The sequence below is a fragment of the Hoplias malabaricus genome, chromosome 16 (assembly GCF_029633855.1).
Source record: "Hoplias malabaricus isolate fHopMal1 chromosome 16, fHopMal1.hap1, whole genome shotgun sequence".
Classification (NCBI taxonomy): Eukaryota; Metazoa; Chordata; class Actinopteri; order Characiformes; family Erythrinidae; genus Hoplias; species Hoplias malabaricus.
This window is the reverse complement of record NC_089815.1, coordinates 15,184,762-15,204,883: the sequence shown is the minus strand read 5'-3', so window position 1 is coordinate 15,204,883 and position 20,122 is coordinate 15,184,762. Positions and strand designations below refer to the sequence as shown.

The window sequence follows — 20,122 nt, the reverse complement described above, 5'->3', positions numbered from 1 at the left end:
TTATCACTGGTAAAGGCGCGGCTTCTGTCTCAATCATTCCCGCAGCTTCACAGTGCTTTAAACAGCGTCCACAGAGTTCAATAGCGAAGCAGCGAAGTGCAGTGAAACGAGACAAGTCATTGGATAAATGCTGGGCTTTGTCCCGCCCATCGGACGCTCAGCGTCTCTGGGGGTCTATGGGGCAGTGGGCTGGCCTCGGCTAATATGTTAGCGACATAATTCTAATATGTCTCACAGAAATTGGTTTGTATATATTTTTCTATTGGCACATTAATGATAATAAAAAGTAAAACCATCTGAGATAAGTAGTAATTGAGGGAAAAAAAACCCTACAGTTATATTGTTATTAGGTTTTAGGTTTTGTTATTAGGTCTGGAGCATTGTGTCTTTTAAGGTCTGTCAAGTGCTGAAACACATCTTCATAGAGTCTACAGAGACATTAGCCAACATTGGGCCAGCTGGTGTCCAGTTGAGAAAGTGTGTGAGTTTTAAAAGAGATTTAACACTGGGAATGAACAAGGGGTCAAGGACAGCTCTTGTACATAATTGTTTGTTGGAAGTATTTTTTTTTCTATTATTATTCCCAAAGCAGAGAGGCTATACAAACAGTTGTTACCACAGTCCTACATTATTCCTTGCAACAAAAAAAAGCAAGTGGTCTAGATTCGCTGAAAGAAAATTATCTAGTAAGAAGGATATCGAATATATATTTATTCTTGAAATGTTTAATTAGTTTGTTTCAGTGTTTTTGTTTCAGAATTTTTATTCAAATTAAAATTCCATGTGTCTCTAGTTTCCTGTTTAATTTCTCGACAAAATTCAGCCCTTATTTTATACCATAATATCTATTAATTTATAATGTAGTTCTTGGGCTTGACTTTAACCTATGCCATATTAACTGTACATAAGTTACATTCTTTAAATGGTATCAGTGAAATTCTGACATTTTCTCACATTTTAAGCAATGTTTGAAAACTATAAAACTAGTGCTTGTGCATTTATTAAACAAATTTGGGACAAGTATAAAATCATATAACAAGATATATTAAATGCATTGCCAAGATGTCAGTGTTTTCAGGCATTTTGAAGCAAAATTCTTGAAAGAAGTCAAGAACGACCAGATATATTTAACTACAAGTTATTATCGAACAGCGACTCCATGCTAAATTGTCTTGAACAAAAGACAATATTCTCTTAACCAGCCTAGCCCTCTTAAAAGTCCAAACAATGCACAGAAACCAGTACTGATACCACATTGCAACACCTCCAAGAACATCAACATCAATCCACGGTGAAAGTCCATTAACATCCTGGGGTAAATCAGAGATGACAAGGTCCTCTCTGGCCATACGATACTTGGCTATAGCAGTGACATGGTGGAGTTGGTATCCAGCAGGGCATTGAATTAGATGCCCAGTGGCAAGATTGAGCCTGTGTCAGCAGGACAGCCTTCACTCCATTGGCACCCACTATGGGCTTTAGCTCATTGGCCACTGGCAAAATGACATACTCTTTTTAAACAACCAACAATGGTCCCAAGTGATGTCAGAAGTGGTGGACAGTAATGAAGTAAATGTTATTACTGTACTGTAGTTTTTTTGTGTATGTGTACATTGCTCGACTTTTTACTTTAACTTTGACAACATTTCAAAGTCAAATATTTTACTTTTTACTCCACTACATTTTGAAAATCAGCTGTTCCTTTCGGTTTTTGTGTGAATAAAAGCATAACATGCCTGAACAATTCTCATGGCTCATTCTCAAGGGTTAAATCAAACTGTTACTAGGACACTCCTCTGCAGCCTTGAAGAACATGATCTAGGGTACACATAATATAATATTCATACAGTTTTACTATTAGTAACACTATATCAAATTTCATAAAAATAACTATTCAATTCCATATATGACAAAAATTTGAGTACTATTAAAGGGTTAAATCAACCCCTAATTTAATATATATATTAATCATATGTATTTGATGTATATTATTTGTTTTATATTTGTGTACAGATGACTCTGTATTTGGAGGCAAAGGCCATGCTGGTTTCTGTGGTACAGCACAACTGCAAAATCTCGTCCAGCATCTCAGACCGGTCAGATATGACGTCACTTCAAATTCCTTACACACACACACACACACACACACACACACACACACACACACACACACACACACGTTCTGGTTCCAGACCAATCACTGTTCCAGTCTTGTGAGTCCAATCCCTTCCTGGGCGTTCACTAAGCCATAAATAGATAATTGCATGGAAATCTAGCTACATCAGGAAATTACACTTCTGTCAAGATTATAAGTCTTGCTGAATTCCAATAAGTTGTTTACTGAAAAAAAAAATGTTTTATTGGACTTAAATTTCCCACATATAAAGACAAACATGGTATGGACTGACGGTTTTGAATCCATGTTTTCCACAGTCATCCTCAGCTTTCTTAAATAAGATATAAACTAAGAATGATTAAATTTAAATAAAATCTAAGCTGAAGGGTATGGCTTATAAAATATCTGGGAGGGTCGACATATTAAGTATAGATGGCAGAGCCTTACCAGAGGCTAATTTTTTTTAAATTTTGCTCCCGTTTTGGATAATGACTCTAACAGGAGCAGTAAAGTATGAAAGGGTTGGGGTATGCTATCTCTCTAATCTGCAAGGCCCATTGTTTGTGGGCTTGGCTTGGCTAGGCAAATGGTTCTACTGTAAACACACCCACTAAACTCAATCTGACAATTGGAAAGTCTCATTGGATAACCTATTGTTATATTTTTAAACATATTTATTGTTACATATCACAGCGATTTGGTTGTTGCTTCCGGACATCATCTAAACAGATGTTAAGTCACCTCCTTAAGCAGGATTGGCTGCAACCATGTCTGTATGTTTTAACCAACAGGAAGGGCCAGTTTCCAGGTCAAGGAGGACAGTGGACCAATCCAAAACAAGCTGCTTTTTACATCTCCATGCAGATCTTTTATTTTACCAGAGGTTTGGCAGTGTGGAGGCTGTTGTTGCTCAGGTGATCCAAAGAAAAAAATTAATTAATCTCAAAATCAACATTTAATAGTCAAAATATATTTCGTTTTTAAAAAGATTCCTTTTACTATTATAAGATGTTTTGTTCAGTACTACTCAGTCATATTAGAGTATTTTGCCAACCAGTGTTTCTAAACTCACTGTTCAGTCTCTAGGTTTTACTGATCATACTGGAGCACTTTCTAATTCAACAATTACACACTGTAGTCTGTTACTCTTCATACTTTGGTTGCCCCTTTTTACCCTGCTCTTTAATGATCAGGGCCCCCACAGAATAGGTATTATGTGGTGGCAGTCGTGTGTTAGTGTGTGTTACTTTCATATGAGTGGATCAGACAAAGCAATAGTGCTGGATGTTTTAAACAGTTTCAACTCACATTAGATGAACTCCATTAGATGCACCTGTCTTATTGGTCCAACTTGTAGATGTGAAGTCGAAATATCTCACCTGTTTCCGCACAGTTTGGGTTGGTCGTTCTCTAGTCCTTCATCAGCTTTCAATTGACATTTGGCTGCATGTTTTTGGTTGGTGGACTATTCTTAGACAGTTTATGTAAAAATGAGGAGGTCATAATATTCTGATTATTATTCTTTAGATTTAGATTGATATTCTGTATTACATATTTTTTATAGTATGAAAGCACTGGTTAGTTGAGTTCAGATTGGATCGTGCTGTGGGAGGAGAAAGTTAAACTTGTGCCAAGTTCTTTACCTTTCCTTGTGACACTCGGAAAACACAGTCCTCTTCAAACAAAAAACACAGAAAAGTTGATATTATGAATTCTCTGTATGCTGACGTAAAGACAAGCAGCCCATGATCTCTCAGGAGGTCACATTCTATTCTGGTGGTCCCCTTCATACTCTAGGGGGTCTGTGAGGTCACCACACCACTATTTGGGAATCGTGCCTTTTTTTTTTTTTTGTATATTATATTTATTTGTACATTACATCATTTTTTGTTGTTCTAAGAACATCATGATAAGCCTTTAGTCTTCCCGTTTGTGGTACATTAGTATATGGGAGGGGGAAAACTTTTCAAGATGAGTGGTGACCATGGTGGCCATTTTGAAGTCGGCTATTTTGGATCCAACTTTTGTTTTTTCAATGGGAAGAGGGTCATGTGACACATCAAACTAATTGGGAATTTCACAAGAAAAACAATGGTGTGCTTGGTTTTAAGAAAGTAGACAAAAAAAAATAAACAATGCAAATAAATTGAAAGCTGCTAGTTTCTTCAAAACAATAGACTGGCCTTCCCAGAGGCCTTCAACATCACTTAGTGTGTTCGGGTTTATTTGACATTTGTCAAGCAGAAATGCCTAGGACTGAGCTTTGGAGGTGAAGATATATATTATGACTAAATATAGAAATGGAAATCGCAATAAGGGCAAAGGGTGGATTCTAAATACATTAGATTATGTTTAGTTTTTGACTTTTGTGTAAATATCCTTAAATATGCAGGTGCATCTCACCATATTAAAATATCATCAAAACGTTAATTTTTTTAAGTAATTCAGTTTAAAAAGTGAAATTTATATAGATTCATTACAAAGAAAGTGATCTATTTTAAGCATTTATTTATTTAAATGTTGATTATTATGGCCAAAAGGCATTATCTCAGAAAAATTGTAAAATTATATAAGACTAATTTATAAAATCATTTTTAATACAGAAATGTTGGCCTACCGAAAAGTATGTACAGTACATGTGCTCAATACTTGGTTGGGGCTGCTTTTGCATGAATTACTGTATCAATGCAGCATGGCATGGAGGCAATCAGCCTGTGGTACTGATGAGGTGTTATGGAAGCCCAAGTTGCTTTGATAGCAGCCTTCCCCTAGTCTGCATTGTTGTGTCTGGTGTCTCTCATCTTCCTCTTGAAAATACACCATAAATTCTCTATGGGGTTTAGGTCAAGCGAGTTTGCTGGCCAATCAAGCACAGTTATACTGTGGTTATTAAACCAGGCATGGGTAAGTTTGGCAGTGTAGACAGGTGCTAAGTCCTGCTAGAAAATGAATCCGCATCTCCATAAAGCTTGCCAGCAGAGGGAAGAATGTGCCCTAAAAATGTCCTGGTACCCAGTTGCACTGACTTTGGACTTGATATAACACAGTGGACCAACACCAGCAGATGACATGGCTCCCCAAACCATCACCGATTGTGGAAACTTCACACTAGACTCAAGCAGCTTGGATTGTGTGCATCTCCACTCTTCTTCCAGACTCTTACTTTTATCTGGAAACAAAACTTTGGATCACTGAGCAAAAGTCCAGTTCTTTTTGTCCTTGGCCCAGGCAAGGCGCTTCTGGCATTGTCTCTGGGTCATGAGGCTTGACACAAGAAATGCAACAGTTGTAGCCCATGTCCTGGATATGTCTGTATGGTGGCTTTTGAAGCACTGACTCCAGCAGCAGTTCACTCCTTATGAATCTCACTCAAATTTTTGAAAGTTTTTTCTTGACAATCCTTTCAACACTTTTTCCTTCCACTCAACTTTATATTAATATGGTTGAATACAGCAGGAAGGTGTAAAATTCCTGCCTTCTGGACATCTGTCAAGTCAGCAGTCTTCCCAATGTTTGTGCAGCCAACTAAACCAAACTATGGCACCATTTTAAAGGCTTAGGAAACCTTTGCAAGTGTTTTGTGTTGATAATTCAAATTTTCTGAGATAATGACTTTGGATTTTCTTTGGCTGTAAGCCATTATCATCGACTTTAAAAGAAAAAATATTTGAAATATATCACTCTGATAATAATGAATTTGTATGAGTTTCAGTTTTTGAATTGAATTACCTAAATAAATAAATGTTTTGGCAATACTCTAATTGAGACACACCTGTATGTTTCCTGCTTTTTTTAGATTAAACACAAAGAATAATGTAATATAATAATAATGTGCATTTATTTCTCATTGTACAGCATACAGTGAAATGTGTCTTCTGCGTTTAACCCATCTTTGGCAGTGAACACACACACACATACACAAGTGCACTAGGGGATGTGAACACATACCCAGAGCGGTGGGCAGCCATCCCTGGCGCCCAGGGAGAATTTGGGGGTTCAGTGCCACTGGCATGTTACTGCCAGTCCTAGGGATCGAACCGTCAACTCTCCAGTACCAAGCCTGGTCCTCTAACCATTAGGCCAAGGCTGCCCCCTTACACTGCGTTTGCTGTGGCCATTTATGATCTGATCAGCAACCACCTACATCTAGCAACATTTAATTGTATCCTACACCTACCCACTAGGGTTGCTGCCGTTTATGATCCGATCAGCAACCAGCTATCCTTAAAAACTAAGGTTACTCATTGAGACCAGCACAAGTACCCAAACTACCCACTGTATCACTAGCTCTTAACAGAGGTCATCAGGTAGGCACCTCCCCTCATTGCTGTTTCGAAACCATGACGCCTCCAGAAGGCTCAATAGTGTAGTCTGTCATTTTCACTCAGTAAATACATTTTTCTTCATATTATTAACATTCTGTATTCTATTATTTGTCTATTATTAACAGGATGTTTCAAAAATTCTGTACTTAACCTATTTTAAACCTGGCCAACCCTTTGCCAATTTATGAGCTGATTTACGGCCTATATTCAAAGGCCTACATGTATAACTGCTATTAACATTATGGTTAGTTACATTTCCTTGTAAATACTAAATGCATGTAAACAACTATTTCTTCACAGGTTGCATCTTACATGAAAGCTGTAAATGAAATTTATGACAAGGCTGACTTTGATGGGATTGATCTGATCAACTTCAAAGTAAAATCAATGAGTGTAAGACCTATGCACATTTTGTTCAGATGTCAGATGTTTGTTTGTCAGATGTTTGTTTCCATAGCAGTTGTTTTAACCACTGACCAAATGGCTCATTAGTTAACATTATCCTGATCATGTCTTTTTCTTTAGTTTGCTTCAGAAGAAGACCCAAATGACCCCTTGCAGGAGACTTTCATTGGCCCTGAGAAGTTGTTAAGTATTTACTCAGAGACAAATTGGGGAAACTACTGCCTATCTTATCTGCTGACCAACCGTGATTTCAGTGGTGTTCTGGGACTGGCCTGGGAGGGGAAAGCAGGTGAGGTGACTGTTCACAATCTCTGCTCAGAATAATTGAAGGAATAATCTACAGTAAATTCTCAACTATTAGATAAAGTATTTTTAAAACATAGTGGACAGAAATATTCGATCTCCACAGAAAAGCATGAAACGACATGGTATGCACTGGAGCAGCTGTACATTGTAAGGACTCCCTACTCAATGTCAAGGGTGGGTTAAAAGAGTATAAAGCTCCCCAGCATTATATTATGGAGTATTTAAATCAAGTCACATTTATTTGCATAGCATTTGTTGCAACTTCATGTCACAAAGCAGCTTTGCACAAATTAAAACAAAAACAAAATGAACAACCGTGTGAGCAAAACAAGTGCAAAAGTGGCAAGGAAAAACTCCCTCGAGGGAAAAATACCTTGAGAAGAACCAAAGCCCCATTCACACATGCAAAATAACCTAGAAAATAATCATGCTGGAACCCTAGAAGAGACTGTGGGTAAAGTCAGAGTCAGTATATGTGTCAATAGAGCTGCTAATGTCCCAGAGCAAGGCACTGTATTACCTGTACACATTGCACAGTTGCTGCCTCATGTCTAAAGCATACAGAGCATTTCCCTTTGCAAGAATGTGTCTGACCTATGTGCACTACATGTGTGAAAGGAACAATCTTGAACATCTACAGGCCTGATCATCCAGAGTATCTCTGGAGTTCCTATGTGAAAGGGGCTCAAGACAAACAAGGGGGCCCAACCTCCTCTGATCAAACAAGTTATAATCAGAGAGTTTCATTTAAAAGGCATAAATAAAAGCAGCCATGGAGTCTAGCAGATGCTGGGAATGGAGAGCAAATGGCTGATCTCAAAGTAGATGAGAAAAAGTCCCTGACAGTCAATATTCCATTAGAGTTGCTCTGGATAAGAGGGCAGTAATTAACTCGGAAAAAGTGCAGAGATGACATTAGTTCTGTATGGATTAATGGAACAATAGATAATAGGAATAGTGTCAGTTTTGGGCTAGGGACTTTGGCTAATGTCATTATATCAACCTAACTAAAAGGAGGCAGCCAGAATGTAACACAAACATAAGGGCACCCTGAAACACTGGTTTTCCTAAAGCTCCACCATAATTAAACTTCTGCGATTGTGTGCGACCAGTCAGACAACAGCACCAACATCTGTTTACCACAATTCCCTATGTCAATGAATCCCAGGTTCTACAAACTTTATCTAAGGGAATATGTTTATCTAAGGCAGGGGTGGGCAATCTTATCCGCAAAGGGCCGGTGTGGCTGCTGGTTTTTGTTCCAACCAACAAGGAGGTCACATGATCATTTGTTTTACTCAAGCCAACTAATTAAAGGAGTGAAATCAGGTGTGCTTGAGCCTGAATGGACTTAAATCCAGCAGCCACACCGGCCCTTTGTGGATAAGATTGCCCACCCCTGATCTAAGGGAAACAGGTACACTAAAGTTTTTGACCTAGACCTAAAGGGAACATCTATGATTGTGGGAAAATGCTCTTCTTTCTAGTTTGTTTACATTCAGAAGCTACATATATTTTAGGGTGAAACAGTGTGCTTGCAGAAGAAAATGACCTTGCCTTGTATGTAGCTGAAGTTTTAATTCAATCTTAGAATTACCACAGAACCTAATTTGTAACTTGCATTGTTTAGTTTTTGGATTGTGTTTACTTCCATGCAGTTAGTGCTCTGAAACTTTGACATAAGTTCCAAATTAAATAATCTCAAACAGCAAAACTAATTCAGTATTGCCAATCTACTGAGCAAGAATAGAGAAATACTCTCATCTCCAAAGGAAAAAAAAAAAAAAACTTTCTGTGCCTTAAGCATAGAAAGAGAAAGCCTAGCATACCGGATAGAGATACAGTTTTTTTTTTTTAGCCCATTTACAGATACTGGGGCTTCGTAAACACACTAGACCAGTTTCAAACACGCAAACAGACTGGAGAGCTACCAAATGGTGAGGAAGCATCCTCAGAATTTTACAAAAAGTGTTTTTAGATTAAAATCATGAACATGACCTTAAAGGCCTGAGTCCTGAGCATTAATCCTAAGGATATTCCAAAGTTGGGGGGCTTATATGAAAAAGATTTTACCCCCATTGAAGCCTTTTGAAATTTTTGAAGCAGTAGAAAGCCTACGTGCTGTAATTTAAGTTGATGTGACTGCTCACTGTGCAAAATAAGTTATTGCATGTATTTGGGACAAGAATGCAGGGCTTTATAAAATAATTTTATTGACATATTATCAGTTCAACTTTAACTGTAAAATTAATGAGTAAATCCTAATATTCAAACTTTTAATTAACATTCATTGAATAAATTAACTACATTTAAGCAAGAAAATTGTGTAAATGTTAATAAAATGCAGTTAAAATGTATAGTAATAACATGCCTACATATGAATTAATATAGCTCAAAAATATTCCACAAGGAATATAAAATTCCACAAGGAAAATTAATTAATATTGACTATTTATCAGAGTAAACTTAATTTACATTTACTAAATATCTTGCAAAAATTAATTAGCAGGAACTATCTGGAGAAAACTGGTTTCTATTTACTAATTATAGTAACTTTATATCTGTTCAATAATATCACGTGTCACTTTGTTTCCATAATTTTTTTGATATCTTGTATTTTAAATACATTATCCATCCATCCATCAATTATCCACCGCTTATCCGGGTCCGGGTCGCGGGGGAAGCAGTTGGAGCAAAGAAACCCAGACCTCCCTCTCCCCAGCCACTGCCTCCAGCTCCTCCGGGGGTATACCGAGGCGTTCCCAGGCCAGTCGAGACATGTAGTCTCTCCAGCGTGTTCTTGGTCTGCCCCGGGGCCTCCTCCCGGAACACCTCACCAGGAAGGCGTCCAGGAAGCATTCGAACCAGATGCCCGAACCACCTCAACTGTCTCCTCTCGTCGTAGAGGAGCTGCGGCTCCACACGGAGTCTCTCTCGGATGTCAGAGCTCCTAACCCTATCTCTAAGGGAGAGTCCAGACACCCTGCAGAGAAAACTCATTTCAGCCACTTGTACCCGCGATCTTGTTCTTTCGGTCACTACCCAAAGCTCGTGACCATAGGTGAGGGTTGGGAAGTAGATTGAACAGTAAATCGAGAGCTTTGCTTTTCTGCTCAGCTCTCTCTTCACCACAACGGACCGGTACAGAGCCTGCATTACTGCTGACGCTGCACCAATCCGCCTGTCAATCTCACGCTCCATCTTTCCCTAACTCGTGAACAAGACCCCGAGGTATTTAAACTCCTCCACTTGAGGCAGGATCTCACTTCCAACCTGGAGAGAGCACTCCACCCTTTTCCGACTGAGTACCATGGACTCGGACTTGGAGGTGCTGATCCTCATCCCTACCGCTTCACACTCGGCTGCAAACTGGTCCAGCAAGAACTGGAGGTCCCGGCTCGATGAAGCCAGCAAGACCACATCAGCCGCAAAAAGCAGACATGGAATCCTGAGACCACCAAACCGGAGACCCTCCGCCACTTGGCTACGCCAAGAAATTCTGTCCATAAAAATTATGAACAGAACCGGTGACAACGGGCAACCCTGACGGAGTCCAACTCCGACTGGAAACCAGTCAGACTTACTGCTAGCCATACGAACCAGACTCCTGCTCTGTTTATACAGGGACTGGATGGCTCGTAGCAAAGAGCCCAGTACCCCATACTCCCTGAGCACCCCCCACAGAATACCCCGAGGGACACTGTCAAATGCCTTCTCCAGATCCACAAAACACATGTAGACTGGTTGAGCAAACTCCCATGCCCCCTCCAGGATCTTAGTGAGGGTAAAGAGCTGGTCCTGTGTTCCACGACCGGGGCGGAATCTGCATTGTTACTTTGATCAGTCGGACTCTCTTCTCCAGTACCCCCGCATAGACCTTACCGGGAAGGCTGAGGAGTGCGATTCCCCTATAGTTGGAACACACCCTCCGATCCCCCTTTTTAAAAAGGGGAACCACCACCCCAGTCTGCCAGTCCAGAGGCACTGCCCCCGATGTCCACGCGATGTTGCAAAGACGTGTCACCCAGGACAGCCCCACAACATCCAGAGCCTTGAGGAACCCGGGGCGAACTTCATCCACCTCAGGAGCCCTACCCCCAAGGAGAATCCCTACCACCTCGGCCACCTCAGCCCAAGTCTGTCCGGCATCCTCCCCCGCCATCTGATCCAACTCACCACAAGGTGGTGATCAGTTGACAGCTCAGTGCCTCTCTTCACCCGAGTGTCCAGAACATATGGCCGCAGGTCCGATGATATGACTATAAAGTCGATCATCGAATCGCGGCCTAGGGTATCCTGATGCCAGGTGTACTTGTGGACACCCTTATGCTCGAACATGGACAAACTGTGACGAGCACAGAAATCCAATAACTGAACACCACTCGGGTTCAGATCAGCGGGGCCGTTCCTCCCAATCACGCCCCTCCAGGTCTCACTGTCATTACCCACGTGAGCGTTGAAGTCCCCCAGCAGAACAATGGAGTCCCCAGAATGAGCGTTCTCCAGCACCCCCTCTAGCGTCCCCAAGAAGGCATGGTACTCTGAACTGCTGTTCGGTGCATAAGCACAAACAACAGTCAGAGCCCGTTCCCCAACCCGAAGGCGCAGGGAGATTACCCTCTCGTCCACTGGGGTAAACCCCAACGTACAGGCGCTAAGCCGGGGGGCTATGAGTAAGCCCACTCCTGCCTTACGCCTCTCACCCTGGGCAACTCCAGAGTGAAAGAGCATCCAGCCCCTCTCAAGGAGATTGGTTCCAGAGCCCATACTGTGTGTCGAGGTGAGCTCAACTATATCTAGCCGGTACCTCTCAACCTCGCGCAACAGCTCAGGCTCTTTTTTCCCCCCCAGAGAGGTTACGTTCCATGTTCCAAAAGCCAGTTTCAGTAACCGAGGATCAGAACGCCAGGGCCCCCGACCCCGGCTGCCACCCAATCCACCAGACCTGGACTACTACCTCTCCCACAGGTGGTGGGCCCATGGAAGAGTGGACCCATGTAACTCCTTCGGGCTAAGCCCGGCCGGACCCCATGGGTGAAAGTCCGGCCACCAGGCGCTCCCCAAGGAGCCCCTCCCCCAGGCCTGGCTCCAGGGTGAGGCCCCGGTAACCCTACTCCGGGCAAGGGAGGCTGTGTCCGTGTTCTTAACTTCTTCCTTGTCTTTATGGATCACTCTTTGTCTGGCCCATCACCTAGGACCAATTTGCCTTGGGAGACCCTACCAGGGGCTATTGCCCCTGACAACATAGCCCCTAGGCTCACGCAGGCACGCAAACCCCTCCACCACGTTAAGGTGGTGATCCAAGAAGGAGCATAATGTACATAATCAAATACATTATGTACATAAAATATAAAACAGACATAACCTTGCTCTACAGTCAAATAATTTAAACCAGACTGCAGACAGTGAGCAATCGCAGGTCATAAAATTTTATAGAAATGATTGGAATTGGAATTTTTCTTGCTTTTATAATGTACTAATTATATTGTTTATAGCCGTGCCCTCAAGTCACAATTCAGATTTACAGCAAAAAAGTAAACTGGGAGCCATATTGGCTACAGCCTGTTTTCAGACACTACTTCAAAATGGCAGAGACTCAAATTAGTGCAATTGTCAGGATCACGGGGCGGACTGACGGAGGCGGACGCACTTGCTAAAACACAGTAACTTTTTATTTACAAGACAAGACAACCATACAAAGACATACTAAGATAACTAGCAAGAAAACTTAAACAAAGAAAGACTGAGACAGAGAGACTAGGAAACAATGACTAGGGCAGAGAAAGGGAACTGGACATAGAAACCTAGAAAGAGAAAGCTAAACACACAAAGAGAGAAACAGACTAATCTTAGACAGAACTAAACAGACACTTGAACAGCTAGAACTAAACAGACACTTGAACAACTAGAACTAAACAGACACAGAAAGCTAAACAGACTAAACTTGAACATAGACATAAACCAAGTAAACTCACCAACAGACAAAGAGACAAAAGAGATACAAAGACTGACTTGGAGGGTATAAGAAATAAGTAAGACAGACAGAGCAGCAAGTACAACACAAAGGTGAAATGTTCGACAAACAGGAGAGACACAAGGGAACTTAAATACAAGACACAGACAAGATGCACCAGGACTGATAACGAGGGGGCAGGATAACAAATGTCTCAGACGAGAAGGCGGGACAAAGGCGGGACTAGAACAATAACAAACATAGCCATGTGCTAAAAGAGCACATGGCCGGGGAAAACAGACATGACGAGACGAGGGCGTGACAGCAATCAAACAGTAAATATAACACCATTTCTGACACAGAAATAACAAAAGCAGTAAAAATTAAGAGTGATCTGAATGGTCTACTTTAACAGAAACCATCATATAGCGCGAAAAGAGAAAATGCTATTGGGAAATAGATTATTTTAAACTTAGCAGGAAACCAAAGATATTAAAAATAAAAACAAATTTAGCTAGATGTTCCTACACAATATTATGAAAAAATGCATTCGTATATATTGAGTATGGTATGGTAACATAATATGTAAAATGTTAAATGTTTAGTAAACAGACGAATCATTGCCTCTGATTTCGTGGTGTGCAGTGTCCTCTAATTTGCTGAACTCTGCATTCAAACATAACTCTATGTATTAAGTAAGAGTGAGCTAGCTAGTGCTGCAATGACAGTTTGAAAGTATACTCTGACAGAGACTGAGCGTAATGACAGTTTGAAAGTATACTCTGACAGAGACTGAGCGTCCTGTCATGGCTTCATTATATCGTCAACAGACATATGAAACGACATGCAAACAACAGAAAGCAAAACATCAGCTTCTTAAAACCGTAATTCAGGATTGTAATCACAAAAACACTTTGTTTTTTAATCAAATGTTGTTCCTTACCATCTGCTATCTCTCCAGTCTGTGTGCTCGAAACCGGTTTTGTGTTTACGAAGCACCAGTGTTTGTAAATAAACCGTCTCAGTCCGTTACCTAGGTCTCTCTCTCCCTGCTCATAGCAGAGGCATCTGGTGTTTTTTAGACAACGAAAAGAACTCCAAAAGATTGAAAACCATGAACAGAAATGAGGATTACTCTATTCCTGCTCCATGGTTTTGCTGTTTCGGATCAGTTAAGGTGGAAATGCCTCCAAACTCCGGAGATGGCTAACTGCATTACTGAAAGTGCTACAAACTAAACATCTCGAGTTACAAATGAGTGTCTCTGGTAATATAATCAGTGAATTAAAAATTTACAGACAAGTTAAATTTCATCCACATACAAACAACTGTCGTTTTTCCCCCTCAAACACAACGATCCACCTTAAAAAATGCAGAGCTTAGAACTGCGTGTCCCCACATTTAAGAGCGCCTCAAACAAAACACACAATTGTAGATAAAAATTGTTCTTTCCCTATTAATAATGTAAAAGCTGCCCAATAATGCTGGTGTCCACAAGTTTCAAAATGCATTGGCAGAAGTGTATGATTAAAATGAAAGACCTCCCAATGAGTAAAATATATTACATTTTCTGGATCTTTGGCATTACTGATAAAATATGAATAAATTCTATTCAACATATCCCAGCTAATTTTATTCAGCCAAAATTGTGTAAATTGCAATCAACACTTTGTATCAAATTTGTTGAATTTAGCTCAAATTGATTTCAAACTACATAAAGTCTTTTTTATTAAGTGCAAGTTACTATTAGTTTTTAACTAAATATTAATTGTCCCACATTTTTGGAAAAGCAAAAGAGCCAAGCTGAGTCGAGTCTAGTTGTGTAGGTTCCATGCAGTGGAAAAGCGACATAATTCTCTGCCTCCTCAGAGGCAGCAGTCATATGCTATTCCACTTTGTGTTCGTTGCCTCAGAGGAAGCAAAGCATTGTTGTATAGTGTTCTGTAGCTCCTTCACAGGAAGCGATCCTAACTCAAATGTGCAGGAAATACTTCAGAACAGGGCATTATAATATTCTGCAGTTTCCTCAGAGGCAGTTACATTAAATTATATTATGGAATACTTGAAATTATATACATAATTTAAATTAATTGGTGGTTAAGTGTATAAGGTCAGGGTGTAAACAGTTTACAAATGCAACCATGTTGTTAAACGTTAATACAAAAAAATATATTCTTTAATAACAAGGCAGCTAACAAATGCCCTTATGGCCAGATAATCATATTCCATTCCATTCAACATTAGGCCATAAATAATAATATCAAATAAACTATAACACATTATAACAAATGATATAACTCCATGACAGTTAATGATCATGGAAGGATGGGTTTATTCACTATTCTATTTTTTATGTTCTGCAAGTAAGCATCTTTATATTTTATTAGCCAGAAGTAATACATACTTGTTAAAGGAAGAGAACATTACCAGCTATATATTTAGAGATACTTGCATTTCTATTTAAATATCTGATTAATACAATAGAGTTGTATGTAATGTAGGTATCTCCTGTCACAGCGTTTACTGTCACACTTATTGTAAATACTGAGCAAACCACTCCTGATATTCTGTCTTTTTAAGGTAATCACTTCAGAACAGTGTACTGGTGTGGGCTAATGGATCAAATGACTTTCAGTTTTGTAAGGCACAAAGATTCAAGCCTCATGGGTCACAGAAATGTCTCCACATATGAAGAACATTTTAACAAATTTCTTTTCGAGTCATTAGCAAAACACTAATGTTCAACATAGCTGGGCTGCAAACCATGGTGGATGGCAATTAAGATGTAGTGATGTACAAAGCTGAAGGGATACAACGAGAAGTGTGTCTCATCTCTATGCCTCCTGGAATGCTTGTGTCCCTTTTGCTCAGCCTTCAACTACATTATCAAACATCATCAAAGAGCACACTTCAAGAAACACCTTAGGGTGTAAGACAAGCAGTGGAATGGGGGAATACTGAAGATTGCAAAAGCTGTATATCCCGTACATTTTGGCGATGTAGAAATCCTGACTGGGTGCATTTTTAGGCCTTGAAAAGAGGACATACAGTCAACCTAACTGATGTCGTAATACTGTTTTTAATGTAAAGCCTTTTTAAAGTTTACTCAAAATGATCAAAATTGTGTGTTTATTGTCATGCTAAGCTTTAAAACTATTTCTATCTGGCTGAAGGCAAACAGTGACATCACCCTCATCACACTTACCAGGGGATTTTGTTAGCTTTCCCCTATGGTTGCTGTACAAAGGAAAATATGCATCTGCATTTTTGTCCATTTTAATTTAATGATTTGAACACAGCAGCAGTCTATTTTGTGGGAAAACTTCACGATGAATGGACCAATAGAAAGGCTCCAGAATTACTTGAAATAAAATCTTTTAGTGATTTCCTTTGAAAGTAAAGGTCCTTCTCTTATAAATTTACTATTTTAGAGATACATGTTTTTCTTTGGATGACAAGTTGTTTCCTGCAATACACATGTCTTTTGACCAGCAGTAGCTTAATTTAATCTTTTAGTTGTAATTTGTTGAATTTTACTTAGTAAAGACACACATTGATTCAGAGCTTCGAAGTCACGAATAAGAGCTTCTGAGGAGTGCTTTGGGGCAGCATAAAGCACTCAAAGTTTACTGTAGCTACCTATTTTCTCCTTATGCCAGGATCAGACCTCATGAATGTAGCTCGAATTTGGCCTGATTTTCATGTCTGACAAACTACCAGTGTCGGAACCAAATATGAGTGCCGGGGGTGAGTAACAGTCGTGTAGTGTGACATAATCAAAGATCAGTGATATGGCATCTGGGACGCCCCGCGACTGCAATATAATTTTTTTTTTTTTTATCTTTTTGCCTAGTCTGACATACCCTACAGCATGTTCCTTGACAATGTCCAATAAGATCACAGAGTAAACACAGACAAGAGAAAACGAAACTGAGGAAATGCTCTTGATATGTTAACACGTTACATCAAGTTCTCTTTGCAGGACAGACAGTCTAGCCTCTCCTCTTTGAAACACACAGGAACAGGTCCACAATTGTGTTTTCAGTGCACACAGTGCTTCTGTAGCCATGATGAACAATTTCTTGACCCGCCTCCCCGGGAAACTCTAAACTCACGCAATGAAATGAACAAAGAATGGTCCGTGACATTAGTGTTGCCAGTCTCCTGACCAAGACACGGAACAAATTTATAGTGCTAATTTGACATAGTGAACATTGTGAAAGACAAAAATATTGTGTAGTCTGATCCCAGCATTAGATGTTGCTCAGAACTGAAAGACCTGAAATATGCTGCTGGACTAATTTTTGTGTGGACTGTTTGTATGGACTAAGTTATTCTGTGCTATACACAATGTTCATTACAAACAGTCAAAAGTGTTTTACTCACTGCTCTTAGCTCTCTTACATTGGATCATGTCATGTCTTCAAGCTTAGTGTGAAAACAAACCAGCTGTGTCTTGTAATACTCCAGTAAGAGCTACTGGATTGCCATGCTGTTATCACAACACTAAATTTGTTAATGGGTGGGTCATCATTGCTAGCGCTCTGACTCTCAGAATGAAACATGCCTCTTGTTAATTATGTTTCTTTCTGAAAGATATAATATGCATTTTTTTACATTTATATATTTGAAAAATAGACCGTTTTCAGGAATTAAAGAGTTCCAAGTGCCGACTTCAGAAGTTAAGCCGAAAGCAGCTCTTGCTTTTACTGTTGTAGTATCTTAATTCCTCAAAGACCTTTCACCATTGGTCACAATGCTGTACTCTGGTGACCTTGTTTTGGTGCTTAGTGGGAGCTTAGTGATTGGCTCAGAAGAGGGGTGTGAGCCTGCGCAAATAGTGGCATGTGACGAGTGAGGCATGCGGCCTGATCCTCTAGCCAGCCAGACCCAAAGTCGTCTTCCATCCACACCCCCCACTTCTCTATCATCTAAGCTACGAGGAAAATTAATGACTGCATTCCTTATTTTGAATTGGTTGCCTAAGTAAAAATCTAAAGTAAAATAAAAAGCACACCTTAAAAATGGCCCCTCATTTGCCACACTTTGTTAAAGGCAATTGTTTTTGTTTATCCTATACCCTCAAAGCCTTGCTTACTTGCTTAGGGGGTGCTTGGTGGGGGAATTTTGGCACTCACTAACTGACAAATTGTGAAACACAAGTTCATTGTCAATAACCGGATGTTTTTGTAGTGGGGCTCCTTATTCAACTTTTTTTTTTTTCTTTTTTTAAGCTAGTTTTTTAATGTCTTAATGCTAATTATTTTTAGATAAATGCAAAAGTACTTTGCACACAAAGAGATTATGTAGCCAGGTTTCTTCTAAATTAAGGGTCTTAGGTTGATTTTCTGTTTAGGTTTACACTATGTGCTGAAATATTTTTGTGAAGATTTAACAGCACTGAACCATAATAACATGTTAGATCAGATACAGATATTGGGCAATTAGTATAGTTCTGGTCTGCAATCACCATTTCAACTCATCCCAAATGTATTCAGGTGATGCTCCATTACTCCTGTTCCTGTTGTTGTGGGGGGGGGGGGGTATATGGAGGTACATTTGAAGCAAAACACCCTAACACCTGTGACAATGGTATTCAGTAAATGTATAGCCACAGAGAAATACTCTTTAGGAATTGCAAACTTGTATGATTTTTTTTTCTTCTTACAAATATATCTTAATAGTTACACCTTCACAATTTTTTTTGCAGGTGCACAAATCCAAAACTACAAACACAAGTACAAAAAATAATACGATCTCAGTTTTGCTATACTTGTAGCTGTGAATATGGATCAAAACACATCCAAACACTCATATCAAACAACATGAAACCATGGACAATATACGCGCATTTGCAAATCAATTTGTTAATGTGTGAAATGATTTACACACCTGTAGAACGTTTTTTCACAAATAAATAGTTTTTTGATTTATTTTCCTTGGATATTTGTCTTGCACAAACACAAGTACATGATTACATCTGCTCAAATTTGCGGCTACAAGTCTCAAATGTTCTCAATAGGTGAGGTGCAGGATTGATCTGTACATCTGCAGAGCAAGGGGTGGGTACTGTTCAGAGATCAACAAACACTTCTGACCAGTCAAAGGAATCATTAAGCACATGTCAAATGCTTTTTCCAGGGCTGTCTCTAAAACTTTGGACATACCGTGTGTCTTGTATTGTCCTCATTTGGAATAAACTGTCATATTGCCATTGATCCAAAAACCTTATTATAATTAGAGTATCAGATGCATTTCCAAGGATACCCACACAGGACAACACGTGTTTGACTCATACAGTTAGAAGAGTCTGGTGGGTTTGATCCAAGCTCTTTCTTTAAAGTATGCTGGAAAGCTGCATTGTTTGTCATTTCTGCCCTCACACAGAAGGTTATACACTTGAAAATCCCTGAGTCCTAATCCCAGAGGTTCACTTAATTGTATTCTAACTTCATCGATTTGGTTGTCTTGGCACGAAAACAGTGTGGCATAATTAAAAGAAAAATAGTTCCAGAATAGCATGATAAATGGTCATAGTTTCAGCATGACAACATTACAGTGGCACAAAACATATTAATGTGGCCAAGCTCTTAATTCTGTGTCATTACATCGTCAGCATATCCAGAATTCAGCAGCCAGGGCTCTTTCACCAAGCGTAGAACTCATACCACTCCATACTTGATCAATTGCATTGGCTTCCTGTAGAGTTTAGGATTAAATATAAAATTCTTCTTCTAACCTGTAAGGTTGTACACGGTCTGGCTCCTAGATATCTCTCTGATTATATTTCTTCATATTGTCCCTCTCGCAGTCTTAGATCTTCTAAGTCTACACTTTGCTACTTACTATGCCTTCTTTTAGACTTTCTACTCAGGGTGGTAGGTCTTTCAGTGTCTCTGCCCCCAAGCTCTGGATATCTCTTCCTCCTAATTTTTTAAATATTATGGTTGTAAAGCGGCCTTGGGTTTGTGAAAGGTTCTATATAAATTTAACTTATTATTATTATTATTATTATTA

The 20,122-nt window shown here is 39.6% G+C and overlaps 1 protein-coding gene across 1 annotated transcript in view; it reads left to right on the top strand.

The window, feature by feature from the left end:
- si:ch1073-396h14.1 (disintegrin and metalloproteinase domain-containing protein 10) overlaps positions 1 to 20,122 on the top strand; it is a 55,343-nt gene that overhangs the window by 10,035 nt on the left and 25,186 nt on the right. The window contains exons 6-9 of the mRNA XM_066647220.1: positions 2,014 to 2,096; positions 2,908 to 3,030; positions 6,742 to 6,834; positions 6,967 to 7,135. Of these exons, the coding sequence (XP_066503317.1) occupies positions 2,014 to 2,096; positions 2,908 to 3,030; positions 6,742 to 6,834; positions 6,967 to 7,135 (468 nt within the window). The remainder of the gene's footprint in view (positions 1 to 2,013; positions 2,097 to 2,907; positions 3,031 to 6,741; positions 6,835 to 6,966; positions 7,136 to 20,122) is intronic.